Source organism: Catharus ustulatus, chromosome W (assembly GCF_009819885.2).
Source record: "Catharus ustulatus isolate bCatUst1 chromosome W, bCatUst1.pri.v2, whole genome shotgun sequence".
Lineage (NCBI taxonomy): Eukaryota > Metazoa > Chordata > Aves > Passeriformes > Turdidae > Catharus > Catharus ustulatus.
In genome coordinates this window covers 29641-57620 of record NC_046261.2, presented here as the reverse complement: position 1 = coordinate 57620, position 27980 = coordinate 29641, and the positions used below count along the sequence as shown (strand labels likewise).

The following is a 27980-nucleotide window of genomic DNA, read 5'->3' as shown; positions in this document are numbered from 1 at the left end:
TCTTATACACAGAATTTCATATAGTATAGATATACCATGGGACAAACACATGAAAGTGGTTTCAAAATGAGTTTGAAAGTGTCAATATACAAACAGCATTACTTTCAACATATCTTTGCTTAAAACTATTACATATTTTCCCCAAGAATGGCTAAACTTTTTGGCTCCACACTGAATACTAAGAGAAAACCCAAAACAATCAAGAAGTGAGGATGGACTTCTTTTTTATGGATACTCTTTTATACTCTCAAGACATTCTTCATCAACTTAACACAAAAGAAAAATACTCCAACATCAAATTTTTAAAAAGTCTCCTAAATAATTTTCCTTTTTATCTACACTAATTTCACAACTATAAAGCGCACCCTTTTGACTAAAATTTCGGCCCAACCGGGAAGTGAGCCTTATAGTCCGGTGCGCCTTATATATGGACAAAGTTCGGAAATTTGCCAACCCGGAAGTGTGAGCCGCATACCACAAGAGGAGCTGGCAGGGCTGCGTCTACCGGGTGGAGATGGGCCTGCGGGGCCGCGTCTGCCGGGTGGAGGTGGGCCCGTGAGGCCGCAGTGCCGCGGCAGCCAGGTGAAGGTAGGCCCGCGGGGCCAGTGGTGCCATGGCAGCCGGGTGGAGGCGGGCACGCGGGGCCACGCCAGCTGGGTAGGAGCGGGCCCACAGGGCCATGGCAGCCAGGTGGGGGCGAGCCCACGGGGCCAGTGGTGCCATGGCAGCCGGGTGGAGGCGGGCACGCGGGGCCGCGCCAGCTGGGTAGGAGCGGGCCCACAGGGCCATGGCAGCCAGGTGGGGGCGAGCCCGCCGGGCAGCGGCAGCTGGGTGGGGGTGGGCCCATGGGGTTGCGGTGCCGCAGCAGCCGGGTGAAGGCGGGCCCACGGGGCCACGGTACCACGTCTGCCGGGTGGAGGCGGGCCTGCAGGGCTGCGGCAGCTGGGTGGGGGCGGGCCCATGGTGCCGCAGCAGACGGGTGGGGGCGGGCCCACGGGGTTGCGGCAGCTGGGTGGAGGCGGGGCCACAGCCAGCAACTGCACAGAGGGAGCCGGCAGCGGATCCTTGCTGCAAAGAAAAAGTGCGCCTTATAGTCCGGTGCACCTTATATATGGGCAAAAGTTCAGAAATTTGCCGACACCCAGAAGTGCGCCTTATTATCCGGTGCGCCTTATAGTCGTGAAATTACTGTACTTAATTTGCTTTAAATACCTCTATCACAATAAAAGCCTAAATCACCTTGTTGAGTTTCTGGAGCAAGAAACCCATTTACTGCCCATCACTGAAATGAAACACCAAGTCAACAATATTCAGTATGCTGGAATGCTAAATTTGCAGGTAAACTGTATTCTATTCAACACAAATTAATTTCACTTAGACATTTGCAGGGCTAATGTGCCGTAATAAATTCCACTATTGATCAACATTTAAGTGCTGAATTATATTAAATACCTGAATCTCACTATTCTTTATGAAATTCTTTTATAGATTCTTATCAAATCAGACGAGCCCTTTCTGTTGTAAAAGTTAATCTATTATGCAATTATTATAAAAATAGGTAAGTTTAATTGGGGACTATATATTCACACAACAAACTGCTTTTTCTTAAGTACAGCTGACATAATAAGAGATAGTAAAAACATGCATTTATAAAGATATTTAAAATTAAAAAGAGGAGACATTGCTATAAAATTTCTATTACTCTGTCATACAGACATTTAGTATGTTATAATGATACTGGTGATGTCTATATTTCTGGACTGATAAGCATCACATCACCAATGTGCTTTAGTTTATTTTGCAGCTAAAGAAGTTGATTTGTAAATTTAAACTATGACATACACTCTAATGAGAAACAGACGAAAGGTATAATTAAGTTTCTGGTTCAACTTTTAACAAGCTTTATATCTAGTTACATAACCAATACAAGCAAGACATTAGTGAAAAAGGGAAGCTGTCAGTTGTAAGATGAGTACAGTAATTTGACTATTACAAGCCGTACCTGATTATAAGCCACACCTCCGGGTGTCTGCAACGTTTAGGTCTTTGTCCGTGTATAAGTTGCACAGGACTATAAGCCGCACTCTCGTTCGCAGCGAGGACCCGCATGCAACAAAGTAACTACAGTAATTTCAACGACTATAAGGCGCACCCTTTTGACTAAAATTTTCCCCGAACCCGGAAGTGCGCCTTATAGCCCGGTGCACCTTACATAATGTACAAAGTTGCAAAACTTGCCAAACCGGAAGTATGAGCTGCAAAGGGGGGTCGGTGCCGTGGGAGTGCCAAGTCGCAAGGGGAGGAGGGAGCGGGCGGCCGCAGCCGGCAGGAGCCACGCGGGGAGGGAGGAAGCTGCCGTCGGCCCTGGCATGGGGGGAAGAAGAAGCCGGGTGGCGCCGGGCGCGGGAGGAACAAGAAGCCAGGCAGCGCCCAGGTGCAGGGGGAACAAGAAGCCGGGCAGTGCCAGCCCTGGCCCGGGCGCAGGAGGAAGAAGAGGCCAAGCTACGCCAGCCAGTGTCAGGCGGGAGTGCCTGGGCCTGCAGCAGCTGTGGCTGCTGGGCAGGGGAAGCGCAGTGGAAGCCAGGAGCTGCGAGCCGCGATAGCCAAAGCCGGGGGCGGGCAGGAGTGCGGGGGCCCGCAGCACGGGGAGGGCACCTGAGGCTGCATTTAAAGGCTACGCCAGTCTGTGAAAAATGTTTGCAAACTGCCAGTAATTCGTTACTTTGTTGCATGCGGCGCAGCTCCTCGCTGCAAAAAAAAAGTGAGAGCCGTGAGCCGAACCGTGAGGGAGGGCAGTGCCACGGGAGCGCCAAGCCATAAGGGGGGGCAGGAGCGGGCAGCCCCCGGCCAGTGGCAGCCGCCACAGGGAGAGAGGGAAGTGGGCAGCCCCCAGCCAGCAGCGGCCGCGTGGGCTGGGCGGCACCGCCCAGGCCCCGGTCCCAGCCCCCGGCAGCCATGTAGGCTGAGAGGGACCGCCCGGCCCCCGGTCCCGGCCCCCGGTCCCAAGCCCCGGCGGCTGCGCGGGCTGAGCAGAATCGCCCAGCCCCCGGCTAGCGGCAGCCGCACAGGGAGAGAGGGAGCAGGTAGCCCCTGGCCAGCAGAAGCCGCACAGGGAGAGAGGGAGCAGGCAGCACCGCGCCGCCCCGAGCCGCGGATGGTCCCGAGCCGCCCTGAACCGCAGCAACCTCGAGGTGTGAGTCGTGGCTGCTCTGAACTGTGGCGGCCGCAAGCTGCGGCCACCCTGAGCCCCGCCTCGCCAGCCGGGGGTGGGCGGGAGTGCTGAGCCCTGTGCACGGGGAGGGCGCTTGGGGCTGCGTTTAAAGGCTACACCAATCTGTGAAAAATGTTTGCAAATTCAGCACCTGCCAGTAAACTCCACGATCGTGGGATTCCGTTACTTAGTAGTTACTTTGTTGCACGTGGCACAGATCTTCGCGGCAAAAAAAAAGTGCGCTTTATAGTCCGGTGCGCCTTATATGATCTACAAAGTTGCGAAATTTGCCGACTCCCGGGGGGTGCACCTTATAGTCCAGTGCGCCTTATGGTTGTGAAATTATTGTAATTAGTAACAGAATCACGGGATTGCGGAGTTTACTGGCTCAGCTTGGGCCAGGTGGGCTCGGCCCGCTCAGGGCTTCCGACGGGGCTGGGTGGCCCAGCTCGCCACTGCCGCCCCTGGGCTCGCTCGCCCCCACCCGCTACCTGCACTGCCGCTGCTGGGCTCCCTCGCCCCAGCCCTGCCCCACGGTGCCGGCGGGAGCCCCCCTGCACCCGTGGTGGCGGCAGGAGGCAGGGATGGAGCCCGCTCGCACCCACGGCAGCGGTGGGAGGGAGGCACGGAGCCCCCCGCCTTCCCCCCTGCCGCAGGGCCAGCAGGATTCCGCCTCCACCCATCGCGCAAAAGAGTAACCAATTTGTAACAATCGCGCAATCCTGGGTTTTACTGGAAGGTGCTCGGCTCGGTACCTTGGCTTGTACTTCTGGGTTGGGAAATTTCAGAACTTTGTTCATATATTGGCCACTCCTCAGTGTAAGCCGCATTTCCGGGTTGGGATCAAAATTATAGTCAAAATGGTGCGGCTTATAATTGTGAAATTACTGTACTCTTTTCCTAACTGCATGATGTGAGAGAGCAATTATCAGATTAAAAGTTCAAGTGGATTAACATGAGAACAAGATATTTTTTTCTCCCAAACTTAGCACTGACTTCCAGAGGATCAACAGGAAAGCAACATCAGCTACAGCTAGAATAAAAAAGTTAAACCTCAGTTCAGAAAGGTGATATGTAGGTCCAGAATTTGTAATGCTATGAAGGCAGCATTCTCAAAAAGAGCTCCAAACAAAACTGCAAATCAAAATGGGCATTTAAGTTGAAATTGTCCAACTGCTGCATAGAAATGTTCATCACAAGCAGTCACATTCAAGTCAGTGCATAGAGAAGATGAAAAGCACTTACGGTAGTTGCAAATGTTAACAAGTACATAGAAAAAGAACAGAGTAAAAGTGGAAATGCTCAAGCAAAACCAAAAAAAGATGACTCTCCAACTGTATAAAATTCACACAACAGTTGTAGTAAAAAGAAATCAGTGGAAAATATTCAACTCAGTCCTAAACACCTGCCAGGAAAAAAAGACCAGAATAGACAAACCTATGGCAAACAATTTTAAGAGTCTAAATATAACACTATATTTCTAAATAATACACACAATATAACATATGGCATACTCAAATATTGGTTAACCAACTCTGCAGATGCAATTCTAACACTGCTTTAGAAAATGAGAGCAAACTAAAGGAATACTGATATAGTGCAACAGTGCACAAGAAAAACATTGTCACCGTCATGCTTCAACAACAGCACCCTGTGCCTGCACACTATTATCTATGAAGCAAAACAAATTTCTGTAGCTTTTCGGGGATGTGCCCTGCATAGCATATGTTATGATTCACTATAACACGAGCAGCAAGACATTGCAACGTAGTATGATTTATAGGATGGATTGAGTTTTTTGCTATTTTCTTCTCATTCAGTAGATCGCTAGCTGTTTGTTTATGCAAGTTGGTGGCATCAAAGTGTGAACCTGACTTGATAAGAAAATTCATGATGCCTGGATGGTTGTTCATTGCAGCAATATGTAAAGGACTATTGTTATCAGAGTCTCTGACATTTATATTAGCACCACATTCCACCAGGATAGCAGTAACTTGTAGAGAGGGGAATTTACAAACTGGGTAGCGACCCACACATGTAGTATTCTTGTCAACAGCAAGGTGAAGTGGACTGAAGTTATTCTTCCCTCTAGGCTGAAGCTTAAGAAACTTATATATAGTCTGTTTCTTAAAATGCTCCTGTTCTGAGGTGCAAGGTACTTTTTCCAACAAGCAAATTAAATGCAAAATGATAGAAAGTGCTTTGTTCAGCTGTATTGGATCAGGAGGACACTGGATTTGTTTCATGGCCCGCTCTATTTCGAGAACACTTTTGCATAGTATACCCATTAGATCATCAAATGTGACAGTAGTGCCTAGCAGGCCTTTTGCTTTGTCCTGCAGCATGAAGGAGAAGAGTTCAGCAAATGATAGTAAACTGCTGGTTGTCATAGGGCTCAATGGATCTAGATTGCTCTGCTGCATGTCCAAAGCATATTTCCATAAGTTGATGCATCGTTTAAAGTTTCCAGAGTCTGCATAGACAGCACCTCTGTATCTAATATAGTAGGATGTATCTGGGTGAGAAGGACCAAGAATACGTTCTCTAATTAATAGCGCCTGCATTCTCATCTCATCGGGATCTGCAATAAGATTTTCTAGCTCTTCTAAGCTGTTTACCTCTCTAGCATAATCATAGGCCATAATTAGTGTTTGTGGCACAGGTTTGTGCAGGATACTAATCCTATCATTGTATCTCATTTCCATAGCTCGCTTCCAGTATTTCAAAGCACCAAGCAGATCTCTCTTTTTGTCCACAAATGTTGCTCCTAGAAGTTCCAGAGCATTTATACATTCTGTCTTACTAGTCTGTTCATGTTTGGTCAGGAAGTCCACAATATTTGTGTGGCCTGTCACACTGGCTGACAGAAGAGGAGTCATTCCATAGCCATCCTTTTCCATCTTAGCACAATACTTGAGAAGCATCTTCATGATCTCTAAACTTCCAGATTCTGCACAGTCATGTAATGCAGTGTTTCCTAGCAAAAGAAGAAAAACAATTACAGTAATTTCACGAATACAAGCCGCCGCAATTAGAGCAAAATTTTGGTGGAAACCCGGAAGTGCGGCTAATACTCAGGGGCGGCTAATTTATGGACAAAAATGTGATATCTGCCCTTACCTAGTATCATGCCAGTCCAGTCTCGAGCCAAAACAGTTTGAAATCCATGGTTTCCCGTTGTTCCGACGATGAACCAATCAGAGAACAGCTTATTGCCTGCCTGTGGATGACGGCTTTACTGAGGGGTGGGGGTTGTTATCGGGGTGAGTTACCTCGGCGAGTTACCTCGGCAGTTCGATAAAAGTGTGTGATATTTCTCTGTACTTTTTAAAGTGTTTTCAGTCTTGTGCGGCTGCGCGGCTGGCTGGGCTCACAGGGAGAGGGGTGGGGGAGGCGCTCGGCTCGCAGGGAGAGGGGTGGGGGAGGGCTCGGCTCGCAGGGAGAGGGGTAGAGCGGGCGTTCTCCCTGCAGGGAGAGGGGTGGGGGAGCCGCTCGGCTCGCAGGGAGACGGGTAGAGTGGGCGCTCGCCCCGCAGGGAGAGGGGTGGGGGAGCCGCTCGGCTCGTAGGGAGAGGGGTAGAGCGGGCGCTCGCCCCGCAGGGAGAGGGGTAGAGTGGGCGCTCGCCCCGCAGGGAGAGGGGTGGGGGAGCCACTCGGCTCACAGGGAGAGGGGTACAGCGGGCGCTCTCCCCGCAGGGAGAGGGGTGGGGGAGCCGCTCGGCTCGCAGGGAGAGGGGTAGAGCGGGCGCTCGGCCCGCAGGGAGAGGGTGGGGGAGCCGCTCGGCCCACAGGGAGAGGGGTAGAGCGGGCGCTTGCCCGCGGGGCTAAGCGGGGTGGCTGTGCCAGCACGGAGATGTGGCTCCGCTCGGAGCTCGGCTGCCCGCCCGCGTGGCTGAGTGGCTGTTTAAAGGCAACGCGGATCCATTGGGAATGCTCGCAAAATGACCACACTATTGTTCGTGTCTTTTTTGGCTTGTAAATAAAGGGTGCTACCGCAGCTATTGTCTGTGTCTTTTTTCACTTGGAAACAATGTTTCCAAGGTCGGCAGTAAGCCGGTAAGCCCTGGCGATCCCGTGATTGTGTTACTAAATGATGACTTTGTGAAAGTTCGCCGCGAACTAAAGTGCGGCTAATATTCGGGGTGCGGCTTATTTATTGACAAAGATATCAACGTTACCAACACACCGGAAATGCGGCTTATACTCCATGCGGCTTGTATTCGTGAATTTACTGTACAGTAATTTTACGAATACAAGCCGCACGGACTATAATCCGCATCTCCGGGTGTTGGCAAACATTTTGTTCTTTGTCCATAAATAAGCCGCACCTGATTATAAGCCGCTCTGTCATTCGCAGCGAGGACCCGCGTGCAACAAAGTTGCCAAATAGTAACAGAATCGCGGCATGGCGGGGTTTACTGGCTCGGCTCGGGCTGTGCAGGCTCGGCCCGCTCGGGGCTGCCGACGGGGCCAGGTGGCCCAGCTCGGTGGGGCCGCTCGGCGGGGCTGCTCGGGGCCGGCCGCTGCTGCCACTGGGCTCGCTCACCCCGGCCCGGCGCTGCCCTGTGGTGGCAGGCAGGGACGGAGCCCGCTGGTACCCACGGCGGTGGGCAGGGACGGAGCCTGCCTGCTCCTGACATGGCAGGCGGGAGCAGGAGCCCCCCGCTTACCCCATGGGCCGCGGGGATGGCAGCACGGAGCCCCCGCCTCCTCCCCGAGCCGTGGGGATGTCAGCACAGAGCCCCCCACCTCTCCCCCCCCGAAAGAGGGAGCTCCCCTGCCTCCCTCCCCCGCCCCCCGCACTTCTGGCACTGAGTCGGCCCCACCCGCCGCGCAACACAGTAACCAATTTGTAACAATCACAAAATCCTGGGTTTTACTGGCAGGTGCTCGGCTCGGCACCCTGACTGGCACTTCCGGGGTTGTAAATGTCAGAAAATTATTCACATATTAGCCGTTCCTGAATGTAAGTTGCATTTCCGGTGTGGGAGCAAAATTTTAGTCAAAATGGTGCGGCTTGTATTCGTGAAATGACTGTACATAAATCATAATAAATTATAGTCCAAATATTACCTCACTAATAGGTAAAAAAAAAAAAGTTTTGACACCTACAAACTATGAAAGGCTTAAATGACAAATTAAAAACATTCAAGATCTGATTAAAACATCAAGGCTACCACACAGTTATACAAACCAAAATGCTTGACATTACCCAAAAGAATTAAACAGATTTTAAGGACATGTCTCATTATTCAAAACTTAAACCAGAATTTTCTACCACATGAGAAATTTTGTACCTGTTTTCAAGTATAAAACAGAAACCTAAGCTTGCCAACTTAAGTGGTTATATTTTACCCTCTTCCCTTGTCAAATTTCCTTCATCCCTACCTCCATCAATAAAAAAAAAAAATCTGTATAAAAATTAAAGCTGTGCTAACTCAACATTGGCCTTGCTCACCTCTGTACTGTACCTCTTCCTCTCTCTTTCATCCAAAGCCTTTAAATAAAGTGTTCCAAGGTAATAATTGTACATAAAGGCTCATTACAGCAGGCGTTCATATCAGCTGGGGCCACAGAGACTGCCAGAATATTCTGAGGGACTGATTTATTTTATCAAGCCTATGTATACACACAGACAAACTATTTCTAGTACTTTATTAGGTCTTTATTCTGAAGTCCCACATAAACCCCTCTTCTGCTCAGGATTCCCAAAAGCTAAAAAGAAACCCCAAGCCCCCAAACCCAAACAATGCCTTAAACAGACAACATGCAGACATTTGTCTTATAAGTCTTATCGTTTACATTAAGATTATTCCTCATGAAGAGAACATGCAATGTCATGCTAAAGGCATTCACGTGGAACTCATACTATCTGGTGAAATTTCCAGCAAGCAGTAATGGCAACTGACTGAAAAACATTTGTAGCAAACTAAAAAGAAAACATTGGACACCACAGATAAATATCAAACTACTATGCTTCAAGTAGAACAAAGTTTTGCTTAAGACCATACAAGAGTAGTTCACTGGGGGAGTCAGGAAGATGGACAACCAATAACTCTCTCCATCCTCCCCAACATAATAAAGCCTCTTTGGGGGTTTATTGCTTTTAAAACTACACAGTTTAAACCTAGCTTCTTTTTCATATATACTACAGATTCAGGCATACCAACTTTTTAACCTCCCACTAAATTAACATGAAAATAATTAATATCACACCCATCTAAGAATCCCACCATCTCACTCCCCAATTAAAATGTTTTATACCACTAGCCTTGCAAATTCTGGTTTACTGGCTATCAGATCATTAGTATCTGTTATGTCACCAGCAAGTTTCCACATTCTCAAGTCAGAGAACCCTTTTCCAAGGATTCTGTGCATTCATAGTCATCTGATTTGGCTTTTAAAAAGTTCAGAGAGAAAGTTTCATAAAACTTTCTCATTTGCATTTTTGGCAGGCATTTTTCTATGACAAGAAGACACTGATTTGAAGTAGCCTTTTTGGATTTTTAGATGTATAAACAGAACTGAAGTAGGTAGAGAAAGAAATCAATAGGGCTGAAATCTTCAGCTGATGTTTGGGAAAAGTGCATTTTGTAGGTATACAGTCTCCTAATTTCAACAACTTAGCTTAGACTTACCTTACTACATTTTCCTAATGTACTCCCCCCCCTCCCCCAGGCTGTTATGTCTAGAATGCAGAGTTTAAGTTTTACATTAGAGCGTTTAGCCAGTAAAACTCAAATTGGTCCCTAAAGTGTGCCTGAGATTTGTCTTAAAAGCTGAACAGGGCATTGAAATAAACTGAAAAGCTGAGAAAGACTCCACACAAAGCAGTACCCAAAATTATCTGCTAAATCAATACTCATGAAACTAAAACCAGGTCTTAATAGGAAGTGATTTTCAGTCTCAAATACCCTAGGCAATCTTTGTCACTAATGAAGAATTAAATCAGTGACAGGAGCTTGATCAACAGATGGGTCTGGTCAAACTACAGTTTCTACAGAGACGAACAAAACCACCAATCACAGGAACAGATATTTTTTCCAAATTTATGTGTATTCAGTTTGGTTTGTCAACTAGAATTTATTAACTAAAATTCTTTCTTTTTTTTTTTTAATTATGCAAAACTGTTCATACCTCCAGACTGACAAGCATGAGATCTTTAAATTCCTAAGATGAAAAGAGAACAAAAGCAGACAAATACACATAACTAGCTTGCCAATATACGGACATTATAAAAGTCATCTTGCTGTGCAGGAAAAAGCCTAGTAAAAACTGTACCATAGCTGTCAACCCAGAAGCAAATATTGACTGGCTCCTCAGGCCATCTGCACTTCTGAAACACTTGCTGATAAAGCCAAAACCATATCCATTTGGGTGTAGGCTAAGCCACCAGTTACTGCAGCTAGTTTAGGGTATATTCAAGTCCATGCTACCTCACAGCAGAGCTCTGAAACACTAGAAAGTTCTTTTGGAGGCTGCCAATTCCAATGCCAATCTAGACATGGCCTGGGATGAAAAGGATTCAGAACTAAAGTGGTTTTACAATACATGTCAGAATGTTGTGTTAGCTGGGCAAATTAAACATTTAAATTTCAAAATATTTATATGCATATTTTAAGTTGTATTTGAGGTGTCAGGGGATTAAAAAAAATACAACCTCACAAAAATGTTTTATTGCATACCATATTGCACTTGTTGAAATATTATCGTCATCCTTAGGTCACAACTATTTCATCTTTACATATTATCATTCATGATCCTTTATTTCTACCTTTGAGTCAATATTTTTAAGATATTAAGTCATAACAAATGCATATTACAGACAAACATATAAAAATGCACTAGTACCAAAATTCTTTCAATTATTTAACAACTATTGATATACATATTGCTATTTTGACAATATGATCAATGGCAACTATTCATATTACACATTGTAGATCCATCACCACATACGTATGCCCTTAATGCTCTTTTATCAGTTACCATAAATGTATACCATGACACACTAATAGTGCAAGAAGTCGTACAAATTAGGCTTAGCCACTGCCTACATAATTCAAGAACAAACCAACAGTTTATATGGGAATTATTTACAATAAAGCTATGCATAACACATGGAAATATTCCTACATCACCAAGGATTTTCAGTATTCTCTCCATCTGGATCTACTTTATTAAGAGATTTGCTTTTTTCTTACTATCATAGTTATTTACTCAAAGAGTGGTTACTGAAAACATCAGGAATAGGGTAATTTCTAGCTACTTATATTGTAATAGGCCTTGGAGACAACAATTACAGTAATTTCACGACTATAAGGCGCACCCTTTTGACTAAAATTTCCCCCCGAACCCGGAAGTGCGCCTCATAGTCCGGTGCGCCTTATATACTGTACAAAGTTGCGAAACTTGCCAACCCGGAAGTGTGAGTCGCAATGGGGGGGCGGTGACACGGGAGCGCCGAGTTGCGAGGGGGGCGGGAGCGGGTGGCCACAGCCGGCAGGAGCCGCGCGGGGAGGGAGGGAGCTGCCGCCAGCCCTGGCCTCGACTGCCACGCGGGGAGGGAGGGAGCCAGCGCCAGCCCCGGCCTCTGCCCCCGTGTGGGGAGGCAGGGAGCCAGCGCTGGCCTCGGCTTCGGGGCGGGGGGAAGAAGAAGCCGGGTGGCGCGGGGCACGGGGGGAACGAGAAGCCAAGCTGTGCCAGCCAGCGTCGGGCAGGAGTGCCTGGGCAGCTGCGGCCATCAGGCAGGGGAAGCCGGGACCCACGGCCGCGCGGTGGTAGCCAGGAGCCGCGAGCCGCCCCAGCCGGTGCCAGGGACAGGCAGGAGTGTGGGGGCCCGCGGCACGGGTAGGGCACCTGGGGCTGCATTTAAAGGTTACGCCAATCTGTGAAAACTGTTTGCAAATTGAGCACCTGCCAGTAATTCGTTACTTTGTTGCATGCGGCACAGCTCCTCGCTGCAAAAAAAAAAGTGTGAGCCGTGAGCCGAACCGTGAGTGGGGGCGGGGGTACGGGAGCGCCGAGCCACGAGGAGGGGTGGGAGTGGCCAGCCCCCGGTCAGCAGGATCCGGACAGGGAGAGAGGGAGCGGGCAGCTCCCGGCCAGTAGCAGCCGTACAGGGAGAGAGGGAGCGGGTAGCCCTCAGCCAGCGGCGGTCGTGCGGGCTGAGATGGAGCGGGCAGCCTCCGGCCAGCAGCGGCCACACAGGGAGAGAGGGAGTGGGCGGCGCCACGCCGCCCCGAGCCGCGGATGGTCCCAAGCCGCAGACGGCCCCAAGCCGCCTTGAACTACAGCAACCCCGAGGTGTGAGTCGTGGCCGCCCCGAACCGCGGCAGCCATGAGCCGAGGTCGCCCCGAGCCCTGCCTCGCCAGCCGGGGGCAGGTGGGTGGGCGTGCCAGGCCCCGCTCACGGGGAGGACACTTGGGGCTGCGTTTAAAGGCTACACCAATCTGTGAAAAATGTTTGCAAATTCAGCACCTGCCAGTAAACTCCACGATCACGGGATTCCGTTACTAATTAGTTACTTTGTTGCGTGCGGCACGGATCTTCGTGGCAAAAAAAAAAGTGCGCCTTATAGACCAGTGCGCCTTATATAATGTACAAAGTTGCGAAATTTGCCGACTCCCGGAGGTGCACCTTATATAATGTACAAAGTTGCGAAATTTGCCGACTCCCGGAGGTGCACCTTATAGTCCGGTGCGCCTTATGGTCGTGAAATTACTGTACTTCAACCAATGCACAAAATAATAAATGAAAGTGATCACCACTAATTTTTAGTGTCTGCACTTCAGTTTGACTGGATGGAACAGCAGCAGGAAGGAAATATAAGAATACAAGCTTCAATAAAACAAAAGTGGACATGGGCAGATTGATGGGTATAGAATTGCCAAATTAAAAGAAAGAAACACACACACCTCCACACCCCAACCTTAAGAATTAACAAGAATTCCAGACATCTACTTAGTAATTATCAAGTGTTCAATTTGAGAGGACATGGCAGTTAGCTTTGATATCTAACTCAAGGTCTATGTTCCACAATTTACCCATTTAAAATAAACTGTATTATCTATAGAGACAGGAATAAACAGTTCTTGATCATATGAATGCAATTCTGCAGCTAAGTAAATCCAATTTTTGTACCAATTTCTTTAGTAAAAAATTAAAATCAACATTATATCTACTGCTGTATTAAAGAGGAAGTACTTTCACATTTCTTTCTAGTCCTACTTTAACACGGATAATATGAACATAATATAAATGCTTCGTGCATCACAGAACGAATCCCCCAACTATCCAGTCGTGCAACCAAAAAAAAAAAACAACCCAAATGAAAACAGACATAAACCAACCAAAAAACCCCCAACAGGCAGCTCATCAAGGGAGGTGCGTCTAATGAGGTTGTGTCAAAAGCTAATTATTCTCAAAATAGGCTGATAGTTTGTGACATGGGGAAGAAACTGATTTGACTTGATTTGCAACCAATATTAACTACATCTAATTACAGTAATTTCACTATTACAAGCCGCACTGACTATAAGCCGCATCTCCGGGTGTCGGCAACATTTCGTTCTTTGTCCATACATAAGTCGCACCTGATTATAAGCCGCTCTGTCGTTTGCAGCGAGGACCCACGTGCAACAAAGTTGCCAATTCCTAACAGAATAGCAGGATCACGGGGTTTACTGGTTCGGCTCGGGTTGTGCGGGCTCGGCCCGCTCGGGGCTGCCGACGGGGCCTGGTAGCCCAGCTCGGCACAGCTGCTCGGTGGGGCCACTTGGGGCTGGCTGCCACTGCCGGCAGGCTCGCTCGCCCCGGCCCGGCGCTGCCCCACGGTGGCAGACGGGGACGGAGTCCGCCGGCACCCGCGGCGGCAGGCAGGGATGGAGCCTGCCTGCTCCTGCGGTGGCAGGTGGGGGCGGGAGCCCCCCGCCTCTCCCCCGGGCTGTGGGGTCAGAAGGAGGGAGCCCCCACCTACCCCCCGAGTCACAGGGATGGCAGTACGGAGCCCCCCGCCTCTGCCCTGGGACGCGGAGCCGGCAGGAGGGAGCCCCCCGCCTCTCCCCCAGGTTGCACTGCCTGAAGGAGGGATACTCCGCCTCCACCCCCCACGCTGCCAGCACAGAGCTTGCCTCCACCTGCCGCACAAGAGAGTTACCAATTTGTAACAATCGCGCAATCCCAGGTTTTACTGGCAGGTGCTCGGCTCGGCACCTTAGTTGCACTTCCGGGGTTGGAAATTTCAGAAAATTTTTCACATATTAGCCACTCCTGAGTGTAAACCGCATTTCCGGGGTGGGAATAAAATTTTAGTCAAAATGGTGTGGTTTATAATCGTGAAATTACTGTACTTAAATTTGCAAAATGCTTAATCAAATTTCTGGTAAGTAAAATTTTTTAAATAAAAATACTGTTCTTAAAGTATGATAGCAATGTGGTATCAAACTAAAGATCTCTTACTGAAAATACACACAGTTGTTGAACTTTACACACTGGTCAATCTTTCTAATTACAGTGATTTCACGAATACAAGCCGCACTGAGTATAAGCCGCATCCCTGGGTGTTGGTAAATATTTCGTTCTTTGTCCATAAATAAGCCGCACCTGAATATAAGCCGCTCTGTCATTCCCAGCGAGGACCCACATGCAACAAAGTTGCCAAATAGTAACAGAACCGCGGCAGGGTGGGATTTACTGGTTCAGCTGAGGCTGTGCAGGTTCGGCCCGCTCGGGGCTGTCGATGGGGCCAGGTGGCCCAGCTCGGTTGGGCCGCTCAGCAGGGCCGCTCCAGGCTGGCCGCCGCCTGTGGGGTTGTTTGCCCCGGCCCCGCTCCCGCCGCGGCGGTGGCAGGCAGGCACGGAGCACACGCCCCGGTCCCACCGCGGTGGCGGCGGGCGAGCACGGAGCACACTCTGCGCTCCCGCGGCGAGTGGGCACGGAGTACCCCATGTTCCCGCCGCGGTGGCGGACGGCGGGGGCGGAGCACACGCCCCGCTCCCGCGGCGAGTGGGCACAGAGTACACACCCCGCTCCCGCGGCGAGCGGGCACGGATTGCCCCCTGCTCCCGTCGCGGCGGCGGAGCCCTCCGCCTCCTCCCCGAGCCGTGGGGATGTCAGCACAGAGTCCCCTGCCTCTCCCCCGCCTGAAGTAGGGAACTCCCCTGCCTCCCTCCCTCCCGCCACACTGCCGGCGCTGAGCTGGTCCCACCCGCTGCACAACACAGTAACCAATTTGTAACAATAGCGAAATCCTGGGTTTTACTGGCAGGTGCTCGGCTCGGCACCCTGGCTGGCACTTCTGGGGTTGTAAATGTCAGAAAATTATTCACATATTAGCCGCTCCTGAGTATTAGCCGCATTTCCAGTTTGAGAGTAAAATCTAAGTCAAAATGGTGCGGTTTGTATTCGTGAAATTACTGTAAATAATTTTTTCTTCATATGTTTAAAATAAACTGAATGCATATTTTTGCAGCCTCATAGATGAAATTACAGTAGTTTCACGAATACAAGCCGCACGGATTATAAGCCGCACTTCCGGTGCCTCAACAATGTTGCTGTCTTTGTCAATAGATAAGTCGCACCCCGAATATTAGCCGCACTTTCGTTCGTCGCGAGAATCCGTGCGCAGCTTTCACAAATTGGCCAATTAGTAACAGGATCGCGGCATAGAGGGCTTTACTGGCTCGGGGCGGGGCCAGGAAGGCTCGGCCCGCTCATGGTTGCTGACGGGGCCGGCCGGGTGGTGCTGCAGCCGCCGCCGGGCTCACTGGCCCCCCTCTCCCATCAGCACCGCCTCGCCGCTGCATTTACGTACTCGCCCTGCCGGCGGGCCAGCCACTGCCGCCGCTGGCAGGCATGCCGGCCGCCTCGCCGCTGCGTTGTTTACGTACTCGCCCTGCCGGCGGGCCAGCCACTGCCGCCGCTGGCAGGTATGCCGGCCGCCTCGCCGCTGCGTTGTTTACGTACTCGCCCTGCCGGCGGACCAGCCACTGCCGCCGTTGGCAGGCATGCCGGCTGCCTCGCCGCTGCGTTGTTTACGTACTCGCCCTGCCGGCGGGCCAGCCACTGCCGCCGCTGGCAGGCATACTGGCCACCTCGCCGCTGCGCTGTTTACGTACTCGCCCTATCGGCGGGCCAGCCACTGCCGCCGCTGGCAGGCATGCCGGCCGCCTCGCCGCTGCGCTGTTTACGTACTCGCCCTGCCGGCGGACCAGCCACTGCCGCCGCTGGCAGGCATGCCGGCCGCCTCGCCGTTGCGTTGTTTACGTACTCGCCCTGCCGGCGGGCCAGCCACTGCCGCCGCTGGCAGGCATGCCGGCCGTCTCGCCGCTGCGTTGTTTACGTACTCGCCCTGCCGGCGGGCCAGCCACTGCCGCCGCTGGCAGGCATGCCGGCCGCCTCGCCGCTGCGTTGTTTACGTACTCGCCCTGCCGGCGGGCCAGCCACTGCCGCCGCTGGCAGGCATGCCGGCCGTCTCGCCGCTGCGTTGTTTACGTACTCGCCCTGCCGGCGGGCCAGCCACTGCCGCCGCTGGCAGGCATGCCGGCCGCCTCGCCGCTGCGTTGTTTACGTACTCGCCCTGCCGGCGGGCCAGCCACTGCCGCCGCTGGCAGGTATGCCGGCCGCCTCGCCGCTGCGTTGTTTACGTACTCGCCCTGCCGGCGGACCAGCCACTGCCGCCGTTGGCAGGCATGCCGGCTGCCTCGCCGCTGCGTTGTTTACGTACTCGCCCTGCCGGCGGGCCAGCCACTGCCGCCGCTGGCAGGCATACTGGCCACCTCGCCGCTGCGCTGTTTACGTACTCGCCCTATCGGCGGGCCAGCCACTGCCGCCGCTGGCAGGCATGCCGGCCGCCTCGCCGCTGCGCTGTTTACGTACTCGCCCTGCCGGCGGACCAGCCACTGCCGCCGCTGGCAGGCATGCCGGCCGCCTCGCCGTTGCGTTGTTTACGTACTCGCCCTGCCGGCGGGCCAGCCACTGCCGCCGCTGGCAGGCATGCCGGCCGTCTCGCCGCTGCGTTGTTTACGTACTCGCCCTGCCGGCGGGCCAGCCACTGCCGCCGCTGGCAGGCATGCCGGCCGCCTCGCCGCTGCGTTGTTTACGTACTCGCCCTGCCGGCGGGCCAGCCACTGCCGCCGCTGGCAGGCATGCCGGCCGTCTCGCCGCTGCGTTGTTTACGTACTCGCCCTGCCGGCGGGCCAGCCACTGCCGCCGCTGGCAGGCATGCCGGCCGCCTCGCCGCTGCGTTGTTTACGTACTCGCCCTGCCGGCGGGCCAGCCACTGCCGCCGCCGCCGGGCTCGCTGGCCCCCCTCTCCCGTCAGCACCGCCCCGCTGCCGCGTTCCCTAGCCCTGCTCGCCGCCGCCCGGCTCGCCGGCCGCGCCGCGTTCCCTAGCCCTGCCGGCGGGCTGCCGCCGCCCGGCTCGCCGGCCACGCCGCGTTCCCTAGCCCTGCCCGCCGCCGCCCGGCTCGCCGGCCGCGCCGCGTTCCCTAGCCCTGCCGGCGGGCTGCTGCTGCCCGGCTCGCCGGCCGCGCCGCGTTCCCTAGCCCTGCCCGCCGCCGCCCGGCTCGCCGGCCGCGCCGCGTTCCCTAGCCCTGCCGGCGGGCTGCCGCCGCCCGGCTCGCCGGCCGCGCCGCGTTCCCGAGCCCTGCCGGCGGACTGCCGCCGCCGCCGCCCGGCTCGCCGGCCGCGCCGCGCCGCGTTCCCTAGCCCTGCCGGCGGGCTGCCGCCGCCGGGCTCGCCGGCCGCCCCCTCCCGTCTGCACCGCCGCCGCGTTTCCTCGCCCTGGCCGGCACTGCAGGCCCCCGCACCGCCGGGCTCCCCCATGCTGCTGGTCCCGATTCTGCTGGGCTTCCCCCGCTGCCAGGCAGCCCCACCCGCCGGCCTTCCTGCTTCTGCCATGCTCCCCTGCACTGCTAGCCCCAGTTCTCCCAGGCTCCCCCGCCCTACTGACCCGGCTCTGCCGCCCCCCTGCCCCGCCCTGCTGGCTCAGGCTCTGCCGCCCGCCCCCCACACTGCTGGCCCCGCCTCTGCCAGGCTTTCCCACCTCTGCTGGGGCCGGCCGGGCTCCAGCTTGGCTTGGGGCTGCCGCGGGCTCTCACTTCCGTGTTGGCAGCTTTTAGAATTTTGTTAATGTATTAGCCGCCCCGGAATATTAGCCGCACTTCCGGGTTTCCACCAAAATTTTGGTCAAATTGGTGCGGCTTGTATTCGTGAAATTACTGTAACCACCTTCAGAAAATGAAATTGTTCATAAAACTTTTTTTTTAAAGTCCTCTAGTAGCTTTATTGACTTTTGAAGAAAAAATTATTGATACATACATACATACAAACGTAGACAATGCAAAACAAAACTGTTTTACATGTCTATACTCAGTATACTTGACAAAGGAAAATTAAAGGTCTGTCTTCCTTTTAAAAAGAAAGTAAAAATTGCAGAGTTATTAACCTCAAGTTATTCTATGTTCTGTAATGGAATAACTGTTTCCTTAGTACCAAAAGTACTTATTGATAACTCATATTACCAAGATTAATAATACAAAGTGGCAGTAACGTATAAAATGTTGTAAATCATTGACTTCCAACAGGAACTATTTTTTTGCATCTGAACCATGCTTCCTCGAGCTTCAGGAATAGAAGCGAATCGCTATACTTACAGCTGCAATTTTTAAATTAAAAAAAATAGAACGCTCATCTGAAAGCCTAAATGGGAAATGAAAAATTGAAAACAACTAATTTCTAAACAGATGATTCGGGCACACTGATGTCGTGTGCCTTTTTTTTTTTTTTTAAGCTTCCTATGTCCATACAAGTTCAAATCTAAGGAGGTAAGGAGCCAAATTTTTCTTCATAAAAAAGACCCATCTTTCAGTCTATGTAACTCATCTCATTTTCAGTGAGGTTGGTTTTACTCTTTTATTGCAGGCTACTTGTACTTCCTATCTCATGTAATAGGTTAGTAGTGCTAATCAACTCTTCCCTACTTTCTTGAATTGCAAACAGCTAGTCAGAATGAGAAATAGCTTCAAACATTAAGTGAATTCCAGAAACATACATTAATTAAAAGGATACTGATGCCCCTTGTAAAAAACTGATGAAGTGACAATTCCAGCACCTGCATAGTCAGTTCAAACATCACATATAAGTGTGGTTATGAAATGGTACCACCTAGCATTCACCTTCAGAGTTTAGCATATTCAATCACTTTGTGAAAGAGTTTAATATACAGTAAAAAGTAATAAATATCCTATCAATCACTGCAGGACTGTTGAAAGCAGAACAAAAAAAAAAAACCCAAAAAAATCTGGGAAAACCTGCCTCAACTGACAACAGAACTAAATAAACGTGGCCCTTTTCCAAAGTCAAAAGTTTCCATGTTTACGTCAAGAGTTGAAGCTTTACCTTGAAGAAAGTCACTTAAGTGTAGATCAGAAAGTCCTCATGATGCGTCAGAGAGTTCCAACTGATGACCATAGAAAGTTTATCCTAGGATCTCTTATATTTGAGAAAAGACATTTCTGTTTATGTGACTTTTATGATTAACCTTTAATGGGAAGAGTCATAGCTTCTACTACTACTTCTTCCCCTTCAGGATTCATAGGCATTCCTCGGGTTCCTAGTGTGATAATTGATAAAAGTGTCGTGTTAATCATAAAAGTATTGAGGTTTGTATAAACCAGAATACTAAGGCCTGAAGTGACACTTAACAGAGGAAAGATGTGATTAAATCATTCTGTTTTAAATCCCCTGTTATGAATATTATGTTTCTAAATAATTTGTATCTACTACAAGTTTTTAAAATCAGACTTTCCAATAGTCTGATAGATTTTGCAAAATCAGACTTCCTGCCTTTGTTTTATCAATGACTGCCTATCTACGAAGACCAGAACTTCCCGATTTCTGCCAGTTTTATCTACCAAGACCAGATGGTTATCTATGAGACTGACTCCCAGAGACTTTCACATGGATGTTTATTTCGGCCACCACTGCTTGCCTGGTAAAATTATGACAGCAAGAAAATAAACTGTATTGATTATCACGACAGATCACACTACAAGAAGTTGCAAACCAAGATTCGACAGAGCATGGAGTAGGCGGTGACCACTCATGCATCCCCAGCACTGCTTTGTTTGTCTATATAAAAATAAAGCAATCTAAATTTTGTTAAAAATTGGAGTTTTTGTTTCTCATTTATAACACTAGGCATGGGTTCCAATTACACTGAATCACTGCAGCAGCTATATAAGAAGCCTATCACAAAGGCTGTTTATCATGATTCTAAACTTCATGGTTTGAGTTTTGATACCTGTGCTGGTCTAAAACACAGCTGAAAAATTAATCCCCATTTAAACTGCTCTCTTCATGCCATCCCTCCCGGTGAAAGGGAGACTAAAAGCAGAAATTCCAAATTAAGAACCATTTACTTGAAAAAAAAACAGCAATGAAATAAGAAAAATGAACAGTAATAGCAACAAGATTAATACACAAGTACACAATAAGATGATTAGCATACTAAAAGGCGTTCACTGACCAAGGTCTCATGGCCCAAAAATAAAGACAAAAATGGCGCCTGCCCCCCTCCCCCTGCAGTGGACTACGCGGTACATGGAAAGCTAGTTAGTCCGAACAGGAGTTATGCTGCAAAAACAGTGGCTCTCTCGGTTGCAGCGGCGGTCCCGATGCAGGGGGCTCCCTCCCCCCGGGGTGGTAGCGGTCCTGGCGGCAGCCCTGGTGGGCACCGTGTCTTGTGGTGGGGGTTCTTGGCAGCTGCAGCGGTAGCAGCAGTTGCGTCATTCTTTGCCTTCGGTAGCGCTTACCCCTTTTTGCAGCTTTAGCAACAAATACCACTTGGCGTGTGCTTAAGGAACCAGTCTACCCTTTTCCCCAACCGAGGTAAACCTGCACGAACTTCCAGCGGCTCGCTGTTTTCTGATGAAAACACACCCCCGTCATGATGTAGCTGGTATGGAATTAAACAGTGCTACAAACTCCACCCTTCCTTTATTCTGTACTGAGGACAATACCACAGCAAAAGAGAAAATGTCAGAGAACAGTCTGTTTTGTCCATGACAGAAATCAGTGACTGATCTCTACCCATCCTTGCCTCAATTTGTGAACCTTTGTTCTATTTCCTCTCCCTTGTCCAGCTGAGGAATGACAGAGTGGTTTTGGTGGGTGCCTGGCATCCAGCCAGGGTCAAACCACCACACACAGTAGTCCAAACTATTCTTTATTTTAAGAGGAAAACAAACAAAAAACCCAATCAAACAAAAAATAACCCCACACAAACTAATTTGCTGTTTAAGATCTCTGTTTCATATCAGTGAACCTGATCAAGCCCAGATAGTTGTAACCTGCAGTTTCTCAAAGACTAATGTACTGGAAAAGCCTCTGAATTAGAACGACAATGCCAAATTAACTCACATTAGAAGCATTGCTTTAACTACTTTCTGCTTTTCTAAAAACGTCTTGAATTCTACAGGTATCTTTGCTATTTTCCACAATTCTGAATGAAAAACAAAAGAGTTTTCTTATCCTGTTTAACATCACCACCACCCCCCCACCCCACACTGTTCAAGTTAAGAAAATCCTTTGATTCCATCTCTGTGGCTCAAATGTTCTTCATAAAAGTTTGAGGAAACTGTAAAAGTCAGATCAATAAAACAGTGGCAAGAAGAAAAGCAACTAAATGTTCATATTTTAAATTCAAAACTATTGACCATCTGGTGCAGATTAGCCCTTATCTAACCCCAAACATCTTGTTACCTCCTCCTTCACCATCATGTCCTGTTAGATGGTACTAAACCTATATTTTACCTCAGTGTAGTATCCTACCTGAATCAGAAATCATATCCTAGCTGTTGAAAGGAGCTAAACAAAGAATTTTGAATTTTTGCCTACTTTGGTAGTTTGTTTCTGCTTGTTTTTGTAGTTTGCCTAAACATTGTAACTTTCATGTTATAATTTAGCTTTACTTGATTTTGCTTAAACTTTTTAACTTGCAATCTATAGCTTAGTTTTACCATATAACCGCCATTCATAGCTTTATTTTAATTGCTATTTAGACTATTAGCTCATTGTAGAACATTGATAACAAGGGACTGAGAGAATGAGCAAACCTCCCCAGTTGTGGCTTGATTACAGAGCCCTAAGACCTTAAGAACACTAAATAAGTAGAAATCTGTCAAGATTAAAGACTCATAAGTTTTGCCTTGCTGAGGTTAATTGCATGAGTCTCACCTTATCAAGATAAGAGGTGAACAAGTCAGCACAGATGGACAGCACATACGCAAGCATAGAAGTTCAAGCAGAGGACATGATAAGGAAAATGCTGGAATCATATAAAACACCCCAAAACCCCCAAAATAAAGAATTCAGTTCCAACCAACAGTCAGTAGAAGACAATCTTGCTCTGCAAAAATATAAAGGACCAAAAATCCAAGAAATTTTGAATTACAGTAATTTCACGACTATAAGGTGCACCCTTTTGACTAATATTTTCCCCTGAACCCAGAAGTGCGCCTTATAGTCCGGTGCGCCTTATATGATGTACAAAGTTGCGACATTTGCCACCCCGGAAGTGTGAGTCATGAGGGGAGCCGGCAGTGCCATGGCAGCCAGGTGGAGGTGGGCCCGGGGGCCCATGGTTGCTGGGTGGGGGCGGGCCCAGGGGCCCGCAGTACCGCCCCTCCTGGGGTTCAGGTGGGCCCCAGGGCCCACGGCGCCACCAATGTCAGGTCCGGGCGGGCCCGGGGGCCCATGGCTGCCGAGTAGGGGCGGGCCCGCGGCACCCCCCCTGCCGGGTGGAGGCGCGCCCAGGGGTCCATGGTTGCCAGGTTGAGGCAGGGCCTCAGCCAGCAACCATGCAGGGAGAGCTGTGGGCAGAGCCTCACTGCAAAAAAAATGTGCGCCCTATAGTCCGGTGCACCTTATGTGATCTACAAAGTTGTGAATTTTGCCGACTCCCGGGGGGTGCGCCTTATAGTCCGGTGCGCCTTATGGTCGTGAAATTACTGTACATACCAAGGGGGGCAGACTTTGGGTGCAGCTTGGGGAATTCTTTGAATATTGCAATGTATATAAACACAAGGGAACAATGCCCGAGCGGGTGTGCTTATGGAAAGGGACACCCCCAGTACATTCCTGGTACTGAATAAAGGGAATGCTTTCTTAACAGGCTATGCCGTTAAGTGATTTTCTTTATGCCTCGATGCCTTTTCTTGATGCCTTAAGTTCTAAGTTTTTCTGTTTTGCTTGGGTGTGCTTTTTCCATTGTGCTTGGGTGGTGAAAACAAAACAGTCCTATTCCAGATAGGGGCTCAAGGACAATTTCTTCAAACTTCAGGCCCTAAGCATAAAAAAAAACGTGAAAAGAGGAGGGCGGGCCAGCAAGGAAGTAAGGAGGATGAAACTTCACTATTTGAGACTATTAATTGGACAGTTGACCCCTTCATGCAAATTGACTAAAACCTATAAAGATGTGAGATCTTGTGACCAAGCTCTCTTTTGCTTCCATCTTGGAGCCATCCAGGCAGGGCCAAGATTGGTACTGCCAGGGTGTGGCCTTTGAAGGCCTCTCAATAAATACCCATTTTATTCCCCTTAACTCTGTGTGGCCTCTGTTCCAGCTCCTCTAGGCATCAGAACCACTGTACTTTTGCACTTCCACAACTTTACTTCCAAAACATCTGCATTCTGAATGTTAGTAGTCCAAACCACAGGTGGATTATGTCTGTATTGTAGAAGCGAGAGTTAACTGCATGCTTTTAAACGACTCTTTTATCTCCCTGTCTCAATTGTCATCCTGGTTTTTAGACCTCTGTGACTTTACCTATCTTGTCATCTCCAAGTATTTGAAGTTTTCCTAAGAAGTGTCAACTCTTGAAAACATTTTCACATTTCTCTCAGCTCTAGAATTGTCCCTGGTTTTTAAATGCAAATAAAGTCCTATCTCACAATAAGAAAACCTACTGGAAAAGCCTAAGGGATAGTTGGAGTTATTTTGCCCTCTCACTTTCCGTGCTGTGACAACAAAAGATAATTGGGTCTTCTTGGGCATTCTCTGCACCCCCACACCCTCCTCCTACCGTCTCTGTTAGGCAATGCGATTTGTCCTAAGAACACCAGGTGGGAATTGCAAGGAGGAACTGTCTGAATGCTTGCACAATTAATGTGTTCGAGAGATGAGGGATCTGTGATGATTACGACTGACTTTGGTCTATATCGGCCTGCAAAAGAGTTTAAAATGCTGCTGGAGAACAGACCAACTGGTCTCCCGGGATTGCAGGCAGCTTCTGGGTGGATCCCTCCCCCCCTGCCCAGCAGGGACACCTGCAAGGTACATCCAGCCCAAAAGATGGGGAACACTCACTTTTGGATGGGTGAGTAAAAGTACAAAGATCTGGTACGTATGCATATAAAATCCTAAAGTAGTTCCATAGATGCTTTGTTGCTTTGTAATTGTGCATTCTGCAAGGCCAAAGACTCTAAACCTGTATGTTTCTAGCTGAACCTGCTGATATTTTAACCCTTTATATCTGCTTATACTGCATTGGCAATATTTAGATACTGTATTAGTAATAAATCTAATCATAATCAGCCACATAATCAATGTCATACTTCTTGCACCTGACCGAGAGTCTTCTCTCTACTACTCTGCCACAGTTGGTTTCAAAAATACCTGAAAGAGAACCTCTAGTAAACTCCTATAACAGCATTTCATATTTAGTTTGTTATTCCAAGTGCCCAGTCTAGAAACATGACAATTTATCCCACCACAAGTCCGTGATTTATAGGCAACCTGAAATCCTTCCAAAGGAAGATTTATTTTGCTCTGCCCACCTTTATGAGAAATTTTTTTTTTAGCTTTCTTTATATTAAACCCACATAACTCCATGACTTGCAGAAAAAAGGCATATTTAATAGAACAGCTTTTTCAAAGAGATTACTCTCATATTTAGTATTTAATATTTAAAAATATTGTGCAGTAACCAAGGACCTACAGGTATTTCTGTGAAAATATACTTGAAGTATATGATACTGTTAAAATTGTAATTAGCCGGAAAAGGGTAACTGAAGTATTATGCTACAGAACGTTTTATTAGGAGATATATTATTAATAAACATATTTAAAAAAATAATAACCTGCTGAGACACAATCCTGGCTCAATGAGTTAAAAAAGTTAACCATAACCTGCAATAATCAACATGCTTTTTAGGTCAATATCATATTCATGTATAAGTTTGAGATGTAAGAAAAGCCAGCAATTAGAATAAGAGGTCCACATAAATATGATCACAGCAAAAAGGACATAACTCTTCACTTTCAACGTGTCAGGATAATTGTATACCAATGCAAAGATATTCTTTGTGATCTGTGCACCGCTGTAAGTCATTCTGTTGCAATCACAGTCACGTGAATCTTCATCTCCACAATTCTAAAATACATTTTTGTCTACTAACATTGAAAAAAGGTCCAAAAGGTTTCAGGAATTTGAGGGAGAGGAGGAGTACAGAGGAAAGTGATTATTCATTTCCAAAGTAGAAAATAATTATTCTCCTTTATGCATCTTTGCCTATTCTAGTCTTAGTGGTACAGGTAAATTTTACATACAGCATATTTGGTTTGGTAAGAAACAGTATGAAAAACATCCTAAATTCTACACAATGTATGCTCACATTATTATTACTGTACAAACCTACTAGAAATAGTTCTTTGCAAAAGTCAATTAACTCTGTATCTGTATAAATGCAAAGCCTTTAGGTTAAAGTGTATCAATTTAGAATTATATTTTCTAGCCACTATTAAATGAGTATGCTGAAAAAAAAGTAAAAACAGCTAAATACACTTCATCTCTTACTGGAAAATACATTCACATTGTGAGACTAGAGGAATATTTTTGAATGTCATCCTCTTCAAGAATGAGTAACTTCACTCCTGTTTACTACAAGAAAAATAAAACAAACTTACCTTTAACACTTTTTCTGTTAACATCAGCTCCTTTTTCAAGTAAATACTGAGCAATTTCTTTGTGGCCTTTGTAACATGAGATCATCAAGCATGTATGCCCGTGACGGTTTGATACTTCCAAGTCTGCTTTGTGCTCCACAAGGTATTTTACTATTTCCAAGTGACCATCAAAGCAGGCTGCTCTAAGCGGAGTTGAATTTGTTAGAGTTGTGTTGTTGACAGATGCACCATGATCCAACAGACACTGAACCACCTTTAAGTGTCCAGCAGCTGATGCTGCCCATAATGGTGGAGCTCCCTCAATGATCTCACCATCAAAATTAACCGAACCACCAATCTCTACAGAAGCAGAGCAATAATCCAACAAGTATTCCACCATCTCAACGTGCCCATAACGAGCTGCTATCAAAAGTGGTGTGGCACCGTTGGTTTTTTCTGACATTAGTAAGGTCACCTCTTCTCTGGTTTTACTTGCCAGTAACTTGGAAAGGAGACGCAGCATGCCATCACGAGCTGCGTTGAACACTGCTGTCTTTAGATCCATTTAGTCTGTACCTCTATTTCTTGAAGGATACACACCTGCCCTTTTCAGAGTCACAAACAAAAGCTTATTGGAAACACACAGCACCAACTTTTTCTCAGATCAGACAGATGGGAAAACATGGAGATGCTGAATGAGGTCCTGACAAAGCAGAGGCTGCACTTGATAACTCTGCAAAAGAAAAAATTCGGGATGCTTTTACCTTCTACTTCTCAAATAAGTATGTACAGTTACATTTTTTTACAGCTATACTCAAACAAACCACTCGATGTGGTGCACCAACATCCAGCTGTCCTTCATGGGACTTCCTTGGACCACACAGTATCTCTTACAGGAAGATATTGATCAGGAGGCCAGATCCTAGCAGTGCGCTATGCATACAATTTGCAGGAAAACACTTTCCCCACACAACAAAACAAACCGTGCACTTGTATCGACTTCTGCTTTTAAGCACAGCTTAAGAACCATGATCCCCACCCCCTCAGGTCCTCTGCGAAGCCCCATGCTCACAAATACGCGCGTCCCCGTGCTACCTCCACCCTACTGGCAAGGGAGCAATTTCAGAGCCTGATCGGAAAAACAAAACAAGTCCTTGCCACAGTCGAGTGATTTAGTATCAGACACTGCCGAAACCATGAACTTGCCCTTCCATTACAAACACCCTCAGCCTGCCCAAAGCCCCTCGCCTCCCCCAGCCTACAAACCTCCTTCAAGACGATGCTATATTTGCCTCCCACTCCAAAGTTGCCTACCCCCCGCCCCCCCCATTACCCCATGCCTCGCTTCAGGTAGTCCCTCTATTTTCTACCTCTAGTCCTACAACCACTCGCCACCCAAACCACCCTAGAGTCCCCAAAAACCCCTTCCCAGTTCCCTCAGAACCGCTCCTCACATGACCGCTGGGAAAGGGCGGCCTCCACCGTCTGCCCGGAGAGGCGGCAGCAGTGGCACCGCCGCACCGCCCACAAAGAGGTGGGGAAGGACCCAAGGGTGAGGGCTACCTTCCCAGGACGCCACCGGCTCTCTCCCACCTCAGCCACCTTCACACGGAAGCGTCCGCCGCCTCCCACACTCCATCCAGCTTCTCCACGACAGACCAATCCCCACAGCGACGAGCATCTACCACCAACCCTAAACTCCAAAACAGAGAAACCTACCAAGCACATCCCGGCCGCCGCCAGGCCCAATGAGAAACACGCCTGAGCGCCGCTAGCCACTCGGAGCAGGGCGGGAGGTGGGACTACGCCGTCGCTCAATC

General features: G+C 48.9%; 2 protein-coding genes across 5 annotated transcripts; both read right to left on the bottom strand.

The window, feature by feature from the left end:
- Window positions 1-501: 501 nt before the first annotated feature.
- LOC117005068 (predicted GPI-anchored protein 58) lies at window positions 502-4845 on the bottom strand. Its single transcript, XM_033076304.1, has 2 exons — window positions 4840-4845; window positions 502-1068 (listed from the first exon to the last, which is right to left on the bottom strand). Exons 1-2 carry the CDS (start codon window positions 4843-4845, stop codon window positions 502-504), a joined length of 573 nt encoding a protein of 190 aa, XP_032932195.1.
- LOC117005026 (protein fem-1 homolog C-like) lies at window positions 4636-27954 on the bottom strand. Of its 4 annotated transcripts, none has more exons than XM_033076251.1 (3): window positions 27880-27954; window positions 26182-26893; window positions 4636-6188 (listed from the first exon to the last, which is right to left on the bottom strand). In XM_033076251.1, the coding sequence occupies exons 2-3, from the start codon at window positions 26723-26725 to the stop codon at window positions 4879-4881; spliced, it is 1854 nt and encodes a 617-aa protein (XP_032932142.1). In that variant the 5' UTR covers window positions 26726-26893; window positions 27880-27954; the 3' UTR covers window positions 4636-4878. The 4 variants fall into 4 exon arrangements, with proteins under 4 accessions (XP_032932142.1, XP_032932140.1, XP_032932143.1 ...); XM_033076249.1 differs by lacking the exon at window positions 27880-27954 and adding an exon at window positions 27724-27844; XM_033076252.1 differs by lacking the exon at window positions 27880-27954 and adding an exon at window positions 27763-27817.
- Between the last annotated feature and the right edge of the window lie 26 nt (window positions 27955-27980).